At 50.3% G+C, this 12,386-nt stretch overlaps 5 protein-coding genes across 5 annotated transcripts; 3 read left to right on the forward strand and 2 right to left on the reverse strand.

Annotated features, from left to right (window-relative positions):
* Positions 1-346: 346 nt before the first annotated feature.
* On the forward strand, positions 347-1,114 carry FMAN_03598 (uncharacterized protein; the record flags this gene model as incomplete). Its single annotated transcript, XM_041832439.1, has 1 exon — positions 347-1,114. One exon carries the CDS (start codon positions 347-349, stop codon positions 1,112-1,114), a length of 768 nt encoding a protein of 255 aa, XP_041682902.1.
* Positions 1,115-1,382: 268 nt separating this feature from the next.
* Positions 1,383-3,832, reverse strand: FMAN_03599 (uncharacterized protein; the record flags this gene model as incomplete). Its single annotated transcript, XM_041832440.1, has 6 exons — positions 1,383-2,314; positions 2,373-2,564; positions 2,639-2,833; positions 2,889-3,130; positions 3,223-3,488; positions 3,563-3,832. The coding sequence occupies 6 exons, from the start codon at positions 3,830-3,832 to the stop codon at positions 1,383-1,385; spliced, it is 2,097 nt and encodes a 698-aa protein (XP_041682903.1).
* An 882-nt stretch (positions 3,833-4,714) lies between these two features.
* On the forward strand, positions 4,715-6,582 carry FMAN_03600 (uncharacterized protein; the record flags this gene model as incomplete). Its single annotated transcript, XM_041832441.1, has 5 exons — positions 4,715-4,860; positions 4,923-5,348; positions 5,405-6,150; positions 6,206-6,310; positions 6,365-6,582. 5 exons carry the CDS (start codon positions 4,715-4,717, stop codon positions 6,580-6,582), a joined length of 1,641 nt encoding a protein of 546 aa, XP_041682904.1.
* Positions 6,583-7,088: 506 nt separating this feature from the next.
* FMAN_03601 (putative transcription factor Pig1p) lies at positions 7,089-9,843 on the forward strand (the record flags this gene model as incomplete). Its single annotated transcript, XM_041832443.1, has 5 exons — positions 7,089-7,209; positions 7,265-7,319; positions 7,373-7,623; positions 7,676-8,640; positions 8,713-9,843. The coding sequence occupies 5 exons, from the start codon at positions 7,089-7,091 to the stop codon at positions 9,841-9,843; spliced, it is 2,523 nt and encodes an 840-aa protein (XP_041682905.1).
* Positions 9,844-10,946: 1,103 nt separating this feature from the next.
* FMAN_03602 (HIS-3 histidine biosynthesis trifunctional protein) lies at positions 10,947-12,374 on the reverse strand (the record flags this gene model as incomplete). Its single annotated transcript, XM_041832444.1, has 3 exons — positions 10,947-11,189; positions 11,246-11,945; positions 12,001-12,374. 3 exons carry the CDS (start codon positions 12,372-12,374, stop codon positions 10,947-10,949), a joined length of 1,317 nt encoding a protein of 438 aa, XP_041682906.1.
* Between the last annotated feature and the right edge of the window lie 12 nt (positions 12,375-12,386).

Here is a 12,386-nt window from a genome sequence, read left to right on the forward strand (position 1 = left end):
AATAACCGTCCTTCTTACGCGCCTTATACGATCAGAATTCAATCAACATGGTGGATAATTAGTCCAGATGCTTGGAGAGCCGAAGCTACTCCGCCCAAATATGATCGGACTGCGGGGGCTCGGGGGATACTGGGACCACATTCCGAGAGGAGGTGAGAGCTGGCGGTCTTAGCCTACTTGGAGCGCCCCCTCAGCCGATCGCAGGCGCCCAAAAATGCAGTGGGGGCACCTGTAATTACTGAACTAAAACAATCTTCAGGGGACAAAGCAGCTGAGCGAGTCGCCAACCACAATTCTCGATTTCATTGTTTCAAATCACATCAAAAGCCAGAATAGCATGTCTGCCATGCCGACACAACAGCCCCTTGCTGGCAAAGTAGCCATTGTATCAGGAAGCGACAGCGGCATAGGTTTTGCCATTGCCCATGAGCTTGCGTCTCGCGGAGCGAATGTCACCATCAATTACCCATTCTCTTCTCAAGCAGACAATGCCAACAACAAGGCGGCGTCCCTACCAACTAGATGCATCGCTGTTTGCGCCGACATGGGTACTACTCAAGGCCCCAAGACGCTGGTAGACGCAACCATTCAAGAATTTGGCCGACTAGACATAGTTGTCAACAACGTGGCGCTGGCAGTCAACAAACCTTTTGAGGAGCAAACTTTAGATGATTGGGATCTGCTGGTCAATGTTAATGGGCGCAGCACCTTTCTCTTGACCCAGAGTAGCCTTCCGCACCTAACGCGGGGAAGTGGACGAATAGTCAACATCTGTTCCGCTAGCTCACGAGGCTCTCCTCCCTTGCAGACCATCTATGCCGGGACCAAAGGCATGGTTGATTCCTTCACTAAATGCTGGGCTAAGGAGCTTCCTCCCAAGTACGGGTGCACCGTAAATGCCGTGTCTCCAGGTCCTACCAAGACCGAGGGCTTCCTGGCTGCTGGTGAGGAGGCCATGCGGATCTTGCAGCCTACAATCGATGCTACGCCCGCAGGAAAGCGGATGGGTACACCAGAAGAGATTGCGTTTGCTGTGGGATTTCTATGTGATGAGCGGGCGAGCTGGGTCAATGGTGTACATTTGCATGTGAACGGAGGACTTCACATCGATTAGCTACTGCTACACATTATCGAAAGATTGTAATTGGAAATCGTTGAAAATAGTGAGAGATGAAACATTCCTGCCAATTAAAGACTGTGCACTTAAGAAGGACCCTATGAAGTAGTTCAAAGAGTATTAGGATAATTTAGGGTGATATTGAACTGTCCAAAAGTCTTGAAACAAATCCCAATTAGCGATAGTGAGATACTGTATATTGATTCATTCTTTCCATACGACTAAAATCATAACATTTCTATCTTTAGGGCTGGCCATCTATTCCTCAGTCAATCCTTCGAGCACTGGAGACATCTGGGACACCAACACCCTCAACAACCTTTGCACCCAGAATCTCATACACGGGGACTTCTGCCAACCTCGAGACGACGTGGTGCAGCGTCGGCAGAGCCTCCCAATCATGAGGATCAAACTCAAAGCTGGCCTTGTCTGCAGTGAAGACCCTCAGAACTTTACTCGGGACGACCTTGGACTCCTCTGCGTGCGGCACAAAGGTAGCATGCTCCACATCTGCCTTGCCACGATCTCCCACCTTGGGGATGTACTTGTACGCAAATATTCCTTCATCGTCTTCGCCTCCGATCGTCCCCTTGGAGCTCCCACTGTCAACCTCTCGAAGACCTTCAAGGGTGAATGAGCCAAAATTGACGCCTTGCCAGCCAGTCTGGATTCGGTAACTGTTTGCACGCTTCCAAATGTCGATGGAGCAATACAGCTTTGGCATTCCGAGCTCTTCCCGGCCACTAACAATCGGATCTGTGAGGCTTTCCCACAAGATGGGCAGGAATGTACCATCGCGAACGGTGCCGTCTTTTTGTACATACTGCACACCATGGATGTACAGCCCTATATGTCTGTACCCAGAGCCGCCGAGCCACTCCATTTTATTGAGCGTGGTCTGGGAGAAGCTAGCATATGCGACTGTCCCAGGACTCTTGAATCGGAAAGAGGTAGAAGGAAAGAGATTCTGTAGAAGAGTTCGTGAGGTCTTGAACTTGATGGAGGCTGTTGTGAATGTCGAGTTGGTAGCATTCCTAGCTTCGCCTGTGAAGGTCTGGCGTGGACCAGGGAAGGGTCCAAAAGACACGGGCATTCTCCAGTAGAGATGAGGTTTCCGAGCCCAGTCCCACTTCCTGAAAAGATTGGTAGAATTGTCCCATTCATCGTGGCCCAAGTTGAAGTTGGTATACGCCATCACTAAGTAAAAACGACTGTTAGTTGTGAGATGACAGGTGCGTCTGCAAGGTTTACTGACTGTCAAAATCCTTGTCAGGCTTATCCTTTCCAGCCTGTCGTGAGAACTCTTGGATCCGGTTTGCCCGGTCGTAACGAAATTCTTGGTAGAGATGTAGCCGCTCAGGGACCTCTTCCGGTGAGGTACCTAGTGGTAGAACGACTGCGAGGGAGGCAGCGTCTTCGATAGCAACACCTGCACCCTGCCCTTGGTCTGAAAGAACTTGGTTAATACGTTTTGATGCAAAAAATACGTATCGTGGGTGTTGGTGTTGAGGATATACTCACGAGGGAGAAAAGGATGAGCAGCATCGCCAAGAAGGGTCAGTCTCTTGTCGGTCCATGTTGGGAGAACATCCATGTCTAGTAGCTCCCATGCCTTGAGGGATTCTGGGCTGGCTTTGCTGAGGAGCTTCAATAAAGCAGGATCGAAATCCTTGTACACACCCAACAACACCGACGTGCTCGTCTCGTTGTTCCAGTCTTACCAGTATTAGTCAGTAATCCTTGCGAAGTCAATCCTCTGGGCATAACATACCTTCTTTACTCCCAGGGTCGCTCTCCTCTCGCGGATGAATGCAGACAAAGTTAAACATCTTGTTGTCATCGCATGGATACATGACAATGCGTCTGTCGGCGGCATAACATATGATGAGTTGGCCGTTATGTTGTGCAAAATGGGCGGTTTCCGGGTCTTCGAGAACATCTTTACGGGGAACGAGGAAGCGGAAAGCACTCTTGCCTGAACTGTATGCTTTCCAGTCCTTTCCAACGACTTTGCTTCGGGAGCGAGACTGTTATGCAGAGATCCTTGTCAGTCAAACGCCTAGTAGAGGGATGCAACATCGGAGGTCGAAGGTATCGTTGCTTACATGAACTCCATCAGCGCCAACGACCAAGTCGCCCTGAACTTGGCTGCCATCCTCCAAGAAGACGGTAGCTGTTTCTGTGTCAACATCAACAACGCGGCTGGACGTCCGGAGCACCGCAGGAATGCCGGGTCCTTCTGGTGTTGTTGCAAGTCGCTTGAGCTCCTGATGCAACCGTACGCGATGGACCAAGTGCCATGGATGCTGCCAGATCCTGTTCGCTCCTGTGATATCGGCATCACGGACCACTTCATTGGCCGCGTTGAACTCTGTAATCTGCAGTCATAGCGTAAGTCTCTGATTGTTCGACATCTAGAAGTATATCGAGTTTGGAGCTACATACCCGTTCAAAGACATTTGCGCCTATGGTCTCTGCAAAGATACCAAGTCGGCGAAGGATTCCATTGGCGTTGGGGGCAAGGTGCATCGCCGCTCCGACCTCATTGGCAAAGCGGGATTGCTCCAACAAGGTGACTCGATGGCCCTGCCTGCGGAGGAATATAGCAGCAGTGAGACCGCCTATACCGGCTCCGATAATGACGATGTTGAGCCCATCGGACTTGGCGGCAGTGTGGCCATTGGTGGCTGCGTGAGAGACGCCGTTGGATTCCATGGTGTCCGAGCTATGATACGACTGCTCTTTTCGCAACGGCGAGGAACCTGAGATAAGGAAAGTAGCGATGTTTACAGGTCGTTGGTGTTGAATCTCTTTTTATTTTTGTTTGTAGATGCTTCTCAATGGTTTATGTCTGCAGAACAATGGCTTGCGTCTTATCTAAATGTGCTGAAACGAATTATGCACCAGGGTCCTTTGAACCTTAACCTCGGCATTTTGGACAGAACGATGATTACGGTCCCGATGCACGACCTCCATGTACTGTTTTCTCGTATCGACGACTACAGGAGGGGCCGAAGATGATTGAGGGGTTGAAGACCACATCGGATCGGCTTGTGGTCGACACCAAGCCACTTTGAGTTAATATGGCAGGGGACTGTCACTATCCTGTCCTCTAGCCCGTTTAGACCAGAAAGCACAGTACCATTCTAATTCATTCTGCAACCCAACAGAGTCACATACCCTTGCACTTTGTGGGGTTTTCTGGGGGAGCGTCGGCAAGAAACTCTTGCTATCTAGAGTATTTGCTTTCACTGCATTAATCCCCGTGGGGAAGACACGCTAGTGGTTGGTGGAGCCGCCCCTCATCCGCGTTAGAGCGCGTCGCTAGCAGATTTTGTCCCCCTTTCCAGGCTAACCAGCCATCGACACATTCAGTGCATGCTCGCCAACGTGAGTGTCTGTTAGGCTGCGCAGGTCGTATTCGAGCTTAAATACATTCCGATATGCCCTCTTTCACTCAATCAGCTTTTCAAGGGCTCTAGGACATTCGACAGCCGATCCTGTTCTTTTCGCCTGAGGCTCGCGATTCGTCAGCTTTTGCTGTGCATCAGTCAAACTCGTTAATTGTTATTCCTTGACCACTTGTACATCAACACCATGTCTATCGATATTCGCAAGACCGACACGGGCACGGCTGATGGCCGTAACGACATGCTGGGAGGTCTACGCCTCCGCAATGAAGAGACCAACGAGATAATCCTCATACCAACCCCAACGAATGATCCCAACGATCCTCTTAACTGGTAAGCTAGCTCTCGCCTGGCTCATGTCCTCACGCTCGTAAAGCATGCTGAGCACTGCATAGGTCCAAGGCATACCGCTTCTACATCGCCATCCTCGTCTCGTGCGCCATTTTCTTCAGCAACTTCCTGGCGGCTGGACCGTCTGTCGCCATCGTCAGTACCACCGAGTCCTTCTTTGGTCCACCTGGTCCCGATTTCAGTGCCCAAGTTTCCAAGATCGCCTATTTCTTCACCACCACTGCTCTTCTCCAGGGCATGGGAAACCTGATATGGATGCCCTTCGTTGCAAAGTTCGGCCGTCGACCTACCTATGTTACGTCCTTTATACTCTATACAGCCGTCGCTGCTTGGGCTGGTGGTGCTACAACATACGGCAGTGCTTTGGCTGCGCGTATCCTCATGGGCTTCGCCTCGGGCGTCGCTGAGTGTCTCGCCCCTTTGACTATCTCGGACTTGTTCTTCTTGCACGAGAGAGGTGCCGCCATGGCGTAAGTGACCATCTTCATATACCTAACTTGGCTTGTCTAACCACCCACACGAATAGTATATATACTACTGCACTATCCGCTGGTGTAGGTGCTGGAATTATTGTTGCTGGACTCATTACCATCAACCTGAGCTGGCGGTATATCTACTGGATATCGGTGGCCTTGATTGGAGTGTGTACCATTCTCATCATCTTCACATTTCCTGAGACAGTCTACAACCGTCAGGAGGTTACAGAAGGAACGCATACGCATATCGAAACCACTCGCAAGGATCAGGATGAGGATATTGAGAAGGTTCAATTTGACGAAGCCTCGGCGTCTGGGCACGTATCGAATCCGCCAGCCTCAAAGCGCACATTTTGGCAAAATCTGTCCTTGTACAGCGGTATACACACGAAAGAGTCCTTGCTCAAGCTATTCTTCCGGCCAATTGTCCTCCTCACCCTCCCTCCTGTGCTTTGGGCTACCCTCGTCATGTCTGTTACCATCGGCTTCCTCGTTGCCATCAGCTCCAACTTTGCTGTAGCGTTTGACGCCACATATGGCTTCAAGCCGTGGCAATCCGGCTTATGCTTCATCTCGTGTCCCATAGGGGCTGGTGTCGGGGCATTCTTTGGAGGTCACTTTAGTGATAAGGTGGCGGATCGTCTGACTCGGAAGAATGGTGGTATTCGAGAGCCAGAGATGCGACTACCTGCTATCCTCATCTCGCTTGTGGTCGCGCCGCTGTCCTTGGTTCTATATGGAGTAGGCATCGATCGCAACTTGCACTGGATTGTCCCTACCCTTGGTCTGGGTCTTTGTAAGTCTGCGCAGAACTGTCTCACGCAATTGTAAATGCTAATACGAGTCGATAGTGAACATGGCAATCGTTCAAGCTACCAACGTTAGCCTGGTCTACACAATTGACAGCTATCGTCCCGTTGCAGGAGAGTTAGCAGTCACGCAGCTGGCGTTCAAGTGTAAGTCTACTGCCTCCATAGCCTGGCCTGATCAATGAAGCTGACAAAATTTAGCTGCTTTCGGTTTTCTCCTCTCTTTCTACACTAATCCATGGATTGATAAGAGTGGATATGCAAATGCATTTGGTGCCATGGCTGGAATCTCAGGGGCTGTTATTCTGTGCTGGGTGCCTATCTATATTTGGGGTCGAAGGATTCGCCATGCTACATGGAGCTGGGGCTACATTGAGAAATTTGTTCACTGGAATGTGGATCGTGAGGTGGGCGAGTAGATATTTTCAGGGATTCAGACACGATATTAAGCCTGGTATGGTGAAGCGTATTACTCGATAGCAGTGTCCAGTCAGGTACCCTTTCAGAAATTAAAGGTTGCTACCAATTATTCCCTTTGGATGAGATCGCCACTAAGAGACTCGTCATCTCACTGTCGATCTTGTCCTTGTCGTGCAAGGACGAAGTGAAGTCACGGCAACAAATAAGAACTCCCCATCCAACACCAGTTGCTCATTGCCTGCTCGTCACAGCTCCCTTTAAGCATGCCCCCCGTCTAATGTCATGCCTACCCTAGGGTCATTGACGCGAAGATCCCTGTACTAGCGTCTTTTTCCCCGCATCGCCCACATCCCGATGAACCCCAGAATTTACCATACTAAGTTAGTCTTCACTCGCTCTAATATCATGGCGCAGCCTAGACTGGTCCAGCCCAGCAACATCACGGCCATCCTTCCACCGTGACAATGATCATTTTTTCATCCCTACTCTGGCAGTCACAAACGATATGAGCGCTCCGGCCACGACAAAGAGACGCCTGTCGTCTCCTCAACAGAACCCTTTCCAATGCTCCTACTGCCAACGGTCGTTCGGGCGCGTGGACCACTTGACCCGACATATTCGATCTCGTCAGTGGGAGCAGTGCAATGTTCCGGTCTTCCAATTTACTGACATTCACTATAGATGCGCAAGATAAGCCGTTTCGCTGTCATATTTGCGATAAGGCCTTTGGGCGCCAGTATGTAATCACACCACCAAGTCGGCAATCACTAACCTTATTGCGTCGATAAGAGATATCCTCAAACGTCATGTGCTTGGACATAATGGCTCAGAGTCTAGTGCGAAGCGATACAAGCGCATGTCAAATGCTGCGCCTCGTGTTGCTCAAGCTTGTAAAGCTTGTGCGGGATCCAAGCTCAAGTGCGATGAGGATCCATCCTGTAGACGCTGCGTGGCCAAGGGAATCACCTGCGAGCGAGATACGCGGTTCACAGAAATAGGAGAAAAGACGTCACCAGACACTAGCATTCAGTCTACCATAGGTGAGGATAATGTTCGTCGCTCCTTTAAGGGGCTAATTGCTGAACAAAGCAGATCAAGAACTATTCATACCCGTGCTCGAACCGAGTCAGCTAAGCTTGTCAGAGGACGACTTCTCCAAGTTCCTGAAAGGGGTCATGACTCCTGTGGAGGGACAAGAGAGCCGTCCGATAGAGCAGGCCGACCTGGCTAGCATTCACCACCACATGTACGATCCACTTCTGTCCCACGGTCCCTTGGACTTCCGCGTCGATGGGGATACGCGGTTTGACGATGTTGCCATGGATCTCTGGGACCTGCCCTGCAGTCCATCCTTTTATTACAACGGAATCCTGCTGGAGCCAAAGGCATCTGCTGCACTCAACCTTCAGATTCAAACGCCGAATCAAGCCAATAATTCACGCCCAGCTGTGTTGGGTCATGTCGCGTATAAGGAATCAGCCCTTGGAATGTGGGAGCCTTCGCAGAATGACCACCTCAACTCCAACATCAAAGCCCTGTCTGTTCTTGGTGACAGTCCCCAGGACGCTATTCAGCTCAACGGCTTGGAGGTATGCAGTCAGCGGTTCAAACCACTGTCTGTTGGTCTCAGAGACCAGCTGCTGCTGTTGACACTGAACGCTTGTAAACCAGAAAGTAAACTCGCCATCATCAGAGCATTCCCTCACTCCGAGATTCTTTCCAAGCTCATCGAGAGCTTCTTCTCTCATCATAGTGTCCAGACCGACTCGTGGATACATGGTCCTTCATTCGAACCAAATCAACAGGGTGCAGAGCTTATTCTCACCATTGTCAACATGGGCACCATGTTTGCCGACTCCAAGATCTTGCATTCTCTTGGTTTCGCTCTCCATGAGGTGGCTCGTTTGTCTCTGCCCGTCATGTTTGAAAAGGCGAATTCTATGACCAGAACTCTCTGGGCTCTCCAAGCCTTTGTGCTGGATATCGAGATGGGGCTGTGGAGTGGTATCAAGAGGAAGATGGAGATTGCAGAGAGTCAGCGCCAGATGCCCTTCACTGTATGTCATCCCTTCTCGTTAATTTATTTCAAATTAAAATTTATCATCGGGTACCTTCTAATTCGATCACAGATGCTACGGCGCGGTAGAAGATTTAGCAATGCTTATACTGCCGCTGATCCTCCTTTGCCAGAAGACACAGGCGAAACCTTACAGAACAAGTGGCTTGCGTGGATTGAGCAAGAGAATTACAACAGACTCATCTATCACTGCTTTATTCAAGATACTCAAGTCAGCATTGCCATGTCGACATGTCCCTTGATATCTTTCTCGGAGCTCAAAACGCCTCTGCCAGAGTCTAGTGATCTATGGCTTGCCAAGGATGCAGAGACATGGAAAGCCATATACTTGAGGGAGCAGCGCCATCACACAAGGGTTGGGTTGTACGATTACTTCCGCAACTCTGCAGAAATCGACAGCAGTTATGACGTTCCGTTTTGTCAGCTTGTGATCCTTTCCGGTATCTGGGGAATGGTTTGGCAATGTCTACAAACCATTGCCGTGCTAAACAAGCCCACACATTCGGACCCAGCATTGACTCTTCGGCAGCAAGAGATCATCCAGATATTGCATCGATTCCGCGTCAACATGATGGGCGATGAGGCAAGCTGGCAGGATGGTCCGGTGACCATGATGTATCATCTCGTGTATATGCACTTGCACATTCCTTTTGAGGAGGTTGAGCTGTTTGCGGGCAAGGGACAGCAGAGCGATGCCCGGCACGCTCTGTCTGTACTTCTGGACTGGACCAACAGCCCAGAGTCACGGAAAGCAATATGGTACGCCGGCCAGATCATAAGAGCAGCAGAGATGTTCGAGCCTGGTCGGCTCCGGGGCTTTTACACCATTGCTTTATATCAAGCGAACCTTGCCCTCTGGGCCTATGCGGTGGTGTCACAAGTCAAGGGAGCAAATAAGAATGATCCAATCCTTAACCCTGAGGAGATGGTCTGTTTGAATGGGCCGGAATCTCCACTCGTTCAGAGGTTTATCAGCCGAGGGGTGCCTTCGGTTGCAATCATTCAACCATGCGCACCTCAGCACGGTAGTTCCCCCATCCGATTGATGGACCGGGAGGCGGTCGTGAACTATGTTGTTGGCATTCTGAGTGCCAATTTCTCGCACGTCGACGCTGTCCCGCCTTTGGTCGAGAACCTTGAACAGCTTCTGGACAAGCTGGGCCGAGCCGAAATCGACGTATAGGCGAAGGGAAGCCGATGTGGGGGACATTGAGTGTGTTAGGAACGCCGCCTCTACTCCGCATCGGTCGATGCTACTTAGTCCACTAGTCTCACCCTAGCAAGGAGTGGTCTGGCACGTTGATAGTCCCTGAACGCGCACTGACATAAATCTCTTGAGGCTGTGTTACGCTAGCTTATCTGGCATAATTTAAGACGATAGTGCATCGTTGCATGGCTCGAGGATGCTCTGAGGCAATAATAGTTAAATTTGCTATCAAAGGTCACATGATTGGTTCTTGTAGTCCTTGTTTACTCCTCCTCATATCCAGGAATGGTATGCATCGAGTTATCGCGGAGTTCTTGACTGGCAACTTTCAGGCTTGTAGCCGGCTGCAAAACATAGAGCATTCTTGCCCATGATTCCTCGCTCCTGTTCTTCCACGCATGATTGGTCCCCCGCTGAACCGATATATCACCTCTCTTCATGACTCGCTTCTCTCCAGAGTCGAGGATCAAGTCAATCTCCCCTTCCAAGACGACTCCATAGTCCAAGCTGATTGTGCGATGCATTGGAGATATAGCGCCAGGAGGTATATCAACGACGCGAAGGACTGTACCCGTCGGCAGAGTAATGCCTGGAAGGTTTTCAGTATAGTGTCGATATGTTTCAATATCTGCTTCGTCGTTCAAGTTGACGGGGAATTTGTCGGTCGCGTAACAGAGGGCAAAGTCGACATTGTCTGGTAGAGTTTGAAAGGGAGCGTCCTCGGGTATGATGTCTGAGAAAGTCGTGGTGCCTTCAGGAGTGTGAGTGGTAACGAACCGCTTGATCGTTCTCAGATCCTTTCGCGCGTTGTTGGCAGGTGTTTTGTTGTCCATCTTGGTTGTGTATGTATGTGAATCCGGTTTGGTGAGAACAAATGCATAGAGGGTGAGAACTTTAGTATTAAAGAAGTCTCGGCAGTTGCCTTTCAAGCCCGCTCGTGAATAGCTTAAAGTTTACCTCGGATGTGGAGGGCAAGGAGTGGTCCCGAGAAACTAAACAGTTCATCGGCTACAAGACAAGGGTAGCTAAAATCAGATAGCATAGTAAGGATAATGCATAATTCTTTTCTAAGTGTCCGATCACGGCTTGATCCACTCAAATTTGTCCCCAATGTATCGATGTGCACGAATATCTCCAGACCTCGCGTGTCCCTCAAAGAGTTCAACCCGCGCAGCTCTCCCACAGAGCTGACCAAGCTCACCGCTTGCCTGAGCAGACTTGACCTCCTGATAAGTCACAGTCCGGAGGAACTTTCCAACCCACAAACCACCAGTATACCTTGCCGCGTGCTTTGTAGGTAGAACGTGGTTCGTGCCAATACACTGAGCGCAACAATGTTAGTCTCGGTGACTTTCAAGAGGGACTCGACACTTCTTACCTTGTCACCATAAGAAACGCAGGTCATAGGACCTAGAAACAGGGCTCCGTAGTGTTGCATCTTGGTAAGCGCCTCTCTGGGGTTTGCTGTGAGAATTTGGACATGTTCGGAAGCAAATTCGTCGGCAATCTGATAGGCCTCATCAACCGTATCAGCGAGAATGACCTCCCCGTAGTCACGCCAAGAGACACTAGCTACTGCTGCTGTTTTAAGGGTAGCCAGTTGCTCATCGCAGTATTTTATGGCACCCTTTGCCACTTCGGCCGAGGTGCAGATCAAGACAGCAGGCGTATCTGGCCCATGCTCAGCCTGAGAAAGAAGATCGGTGGCGACCATGTACGGATCTGCTGTTTCGTCCGCTACGATCAAAACTTCTGTTGGCCCGGCAAAGAGGTCGATTCCAATCTGACCAAACAACTGCCTCTTTGCCTCAGCAACAAAAGCGTTACCTGGACCGGCGATGAAATCGACCTTGGGCACAGTTTCCGTGCCAATTGCCATTGCTGCAACTGCTTGGATGCCGCCAAGGATGAAAATCTCATCTGCTCCTGCGAGATGCATGGCAGCAACTGTGGCCAGGGGAATCTCACCCGCTGCCGGAGGCGTGCAGGCTACTACATTTCTGACGCCAGCAACCTTGGCCGTCAAAATGGTCATGTGTGCAGAGGCCAGCAAAGGGTACCGACCTCCAGGGATGTATCTAGATAACTATTAGCACATCATAGAACTATGAGTCTGAGCTATCGAGTACTCACGCTCCCACTGAGTCAATTGGGTTGTTCTTCTGACCAAGAAATACACCAGGAGCCATCTCGATCTCAAACTCTTTGATTGAGTTCAGTTGGGCCTCTGCAAACTTTCGGACGTTGGTTTGAACTGCTTTGATATCCTTGATGACTTGCTCTGGGACTCGGGCAATGACTTGGTCGATGTCCTCCTTAGACAGTTTGAAGCTGGAAGGAGACCATTTGTCGAATTGCTCGCTGTAACGCTGTACAGCAGCATCGCCTTCTCGCCGGACGCTATCAATCACATCCTTGACTATCTTGGGGACATCGGGCAGTGAACCATTGGTGGCTTTACTTATCGAGTTGGCCGAGGCGGGACGCTTGAGATGTGTTCGAGCCATGATGCAGTAAGT

The sequence above is a fragment of the Fusarium mangiferae genome (assembly GCF_900044065.1).
Source record: "Fusarium mangiferae strain MRC7560 genome assembly, contig: FMAN_scaffold006, whole genome shotgun sequence".
In the NCBI taxonomy this organism is placed as follows: domain Eukaryota; kingdom Fungi; phylum Ascomycota; class Sordariomycetes; order Hypocreales; family Nectriaceae; genus Fusarium; species Fusarium mangiferae.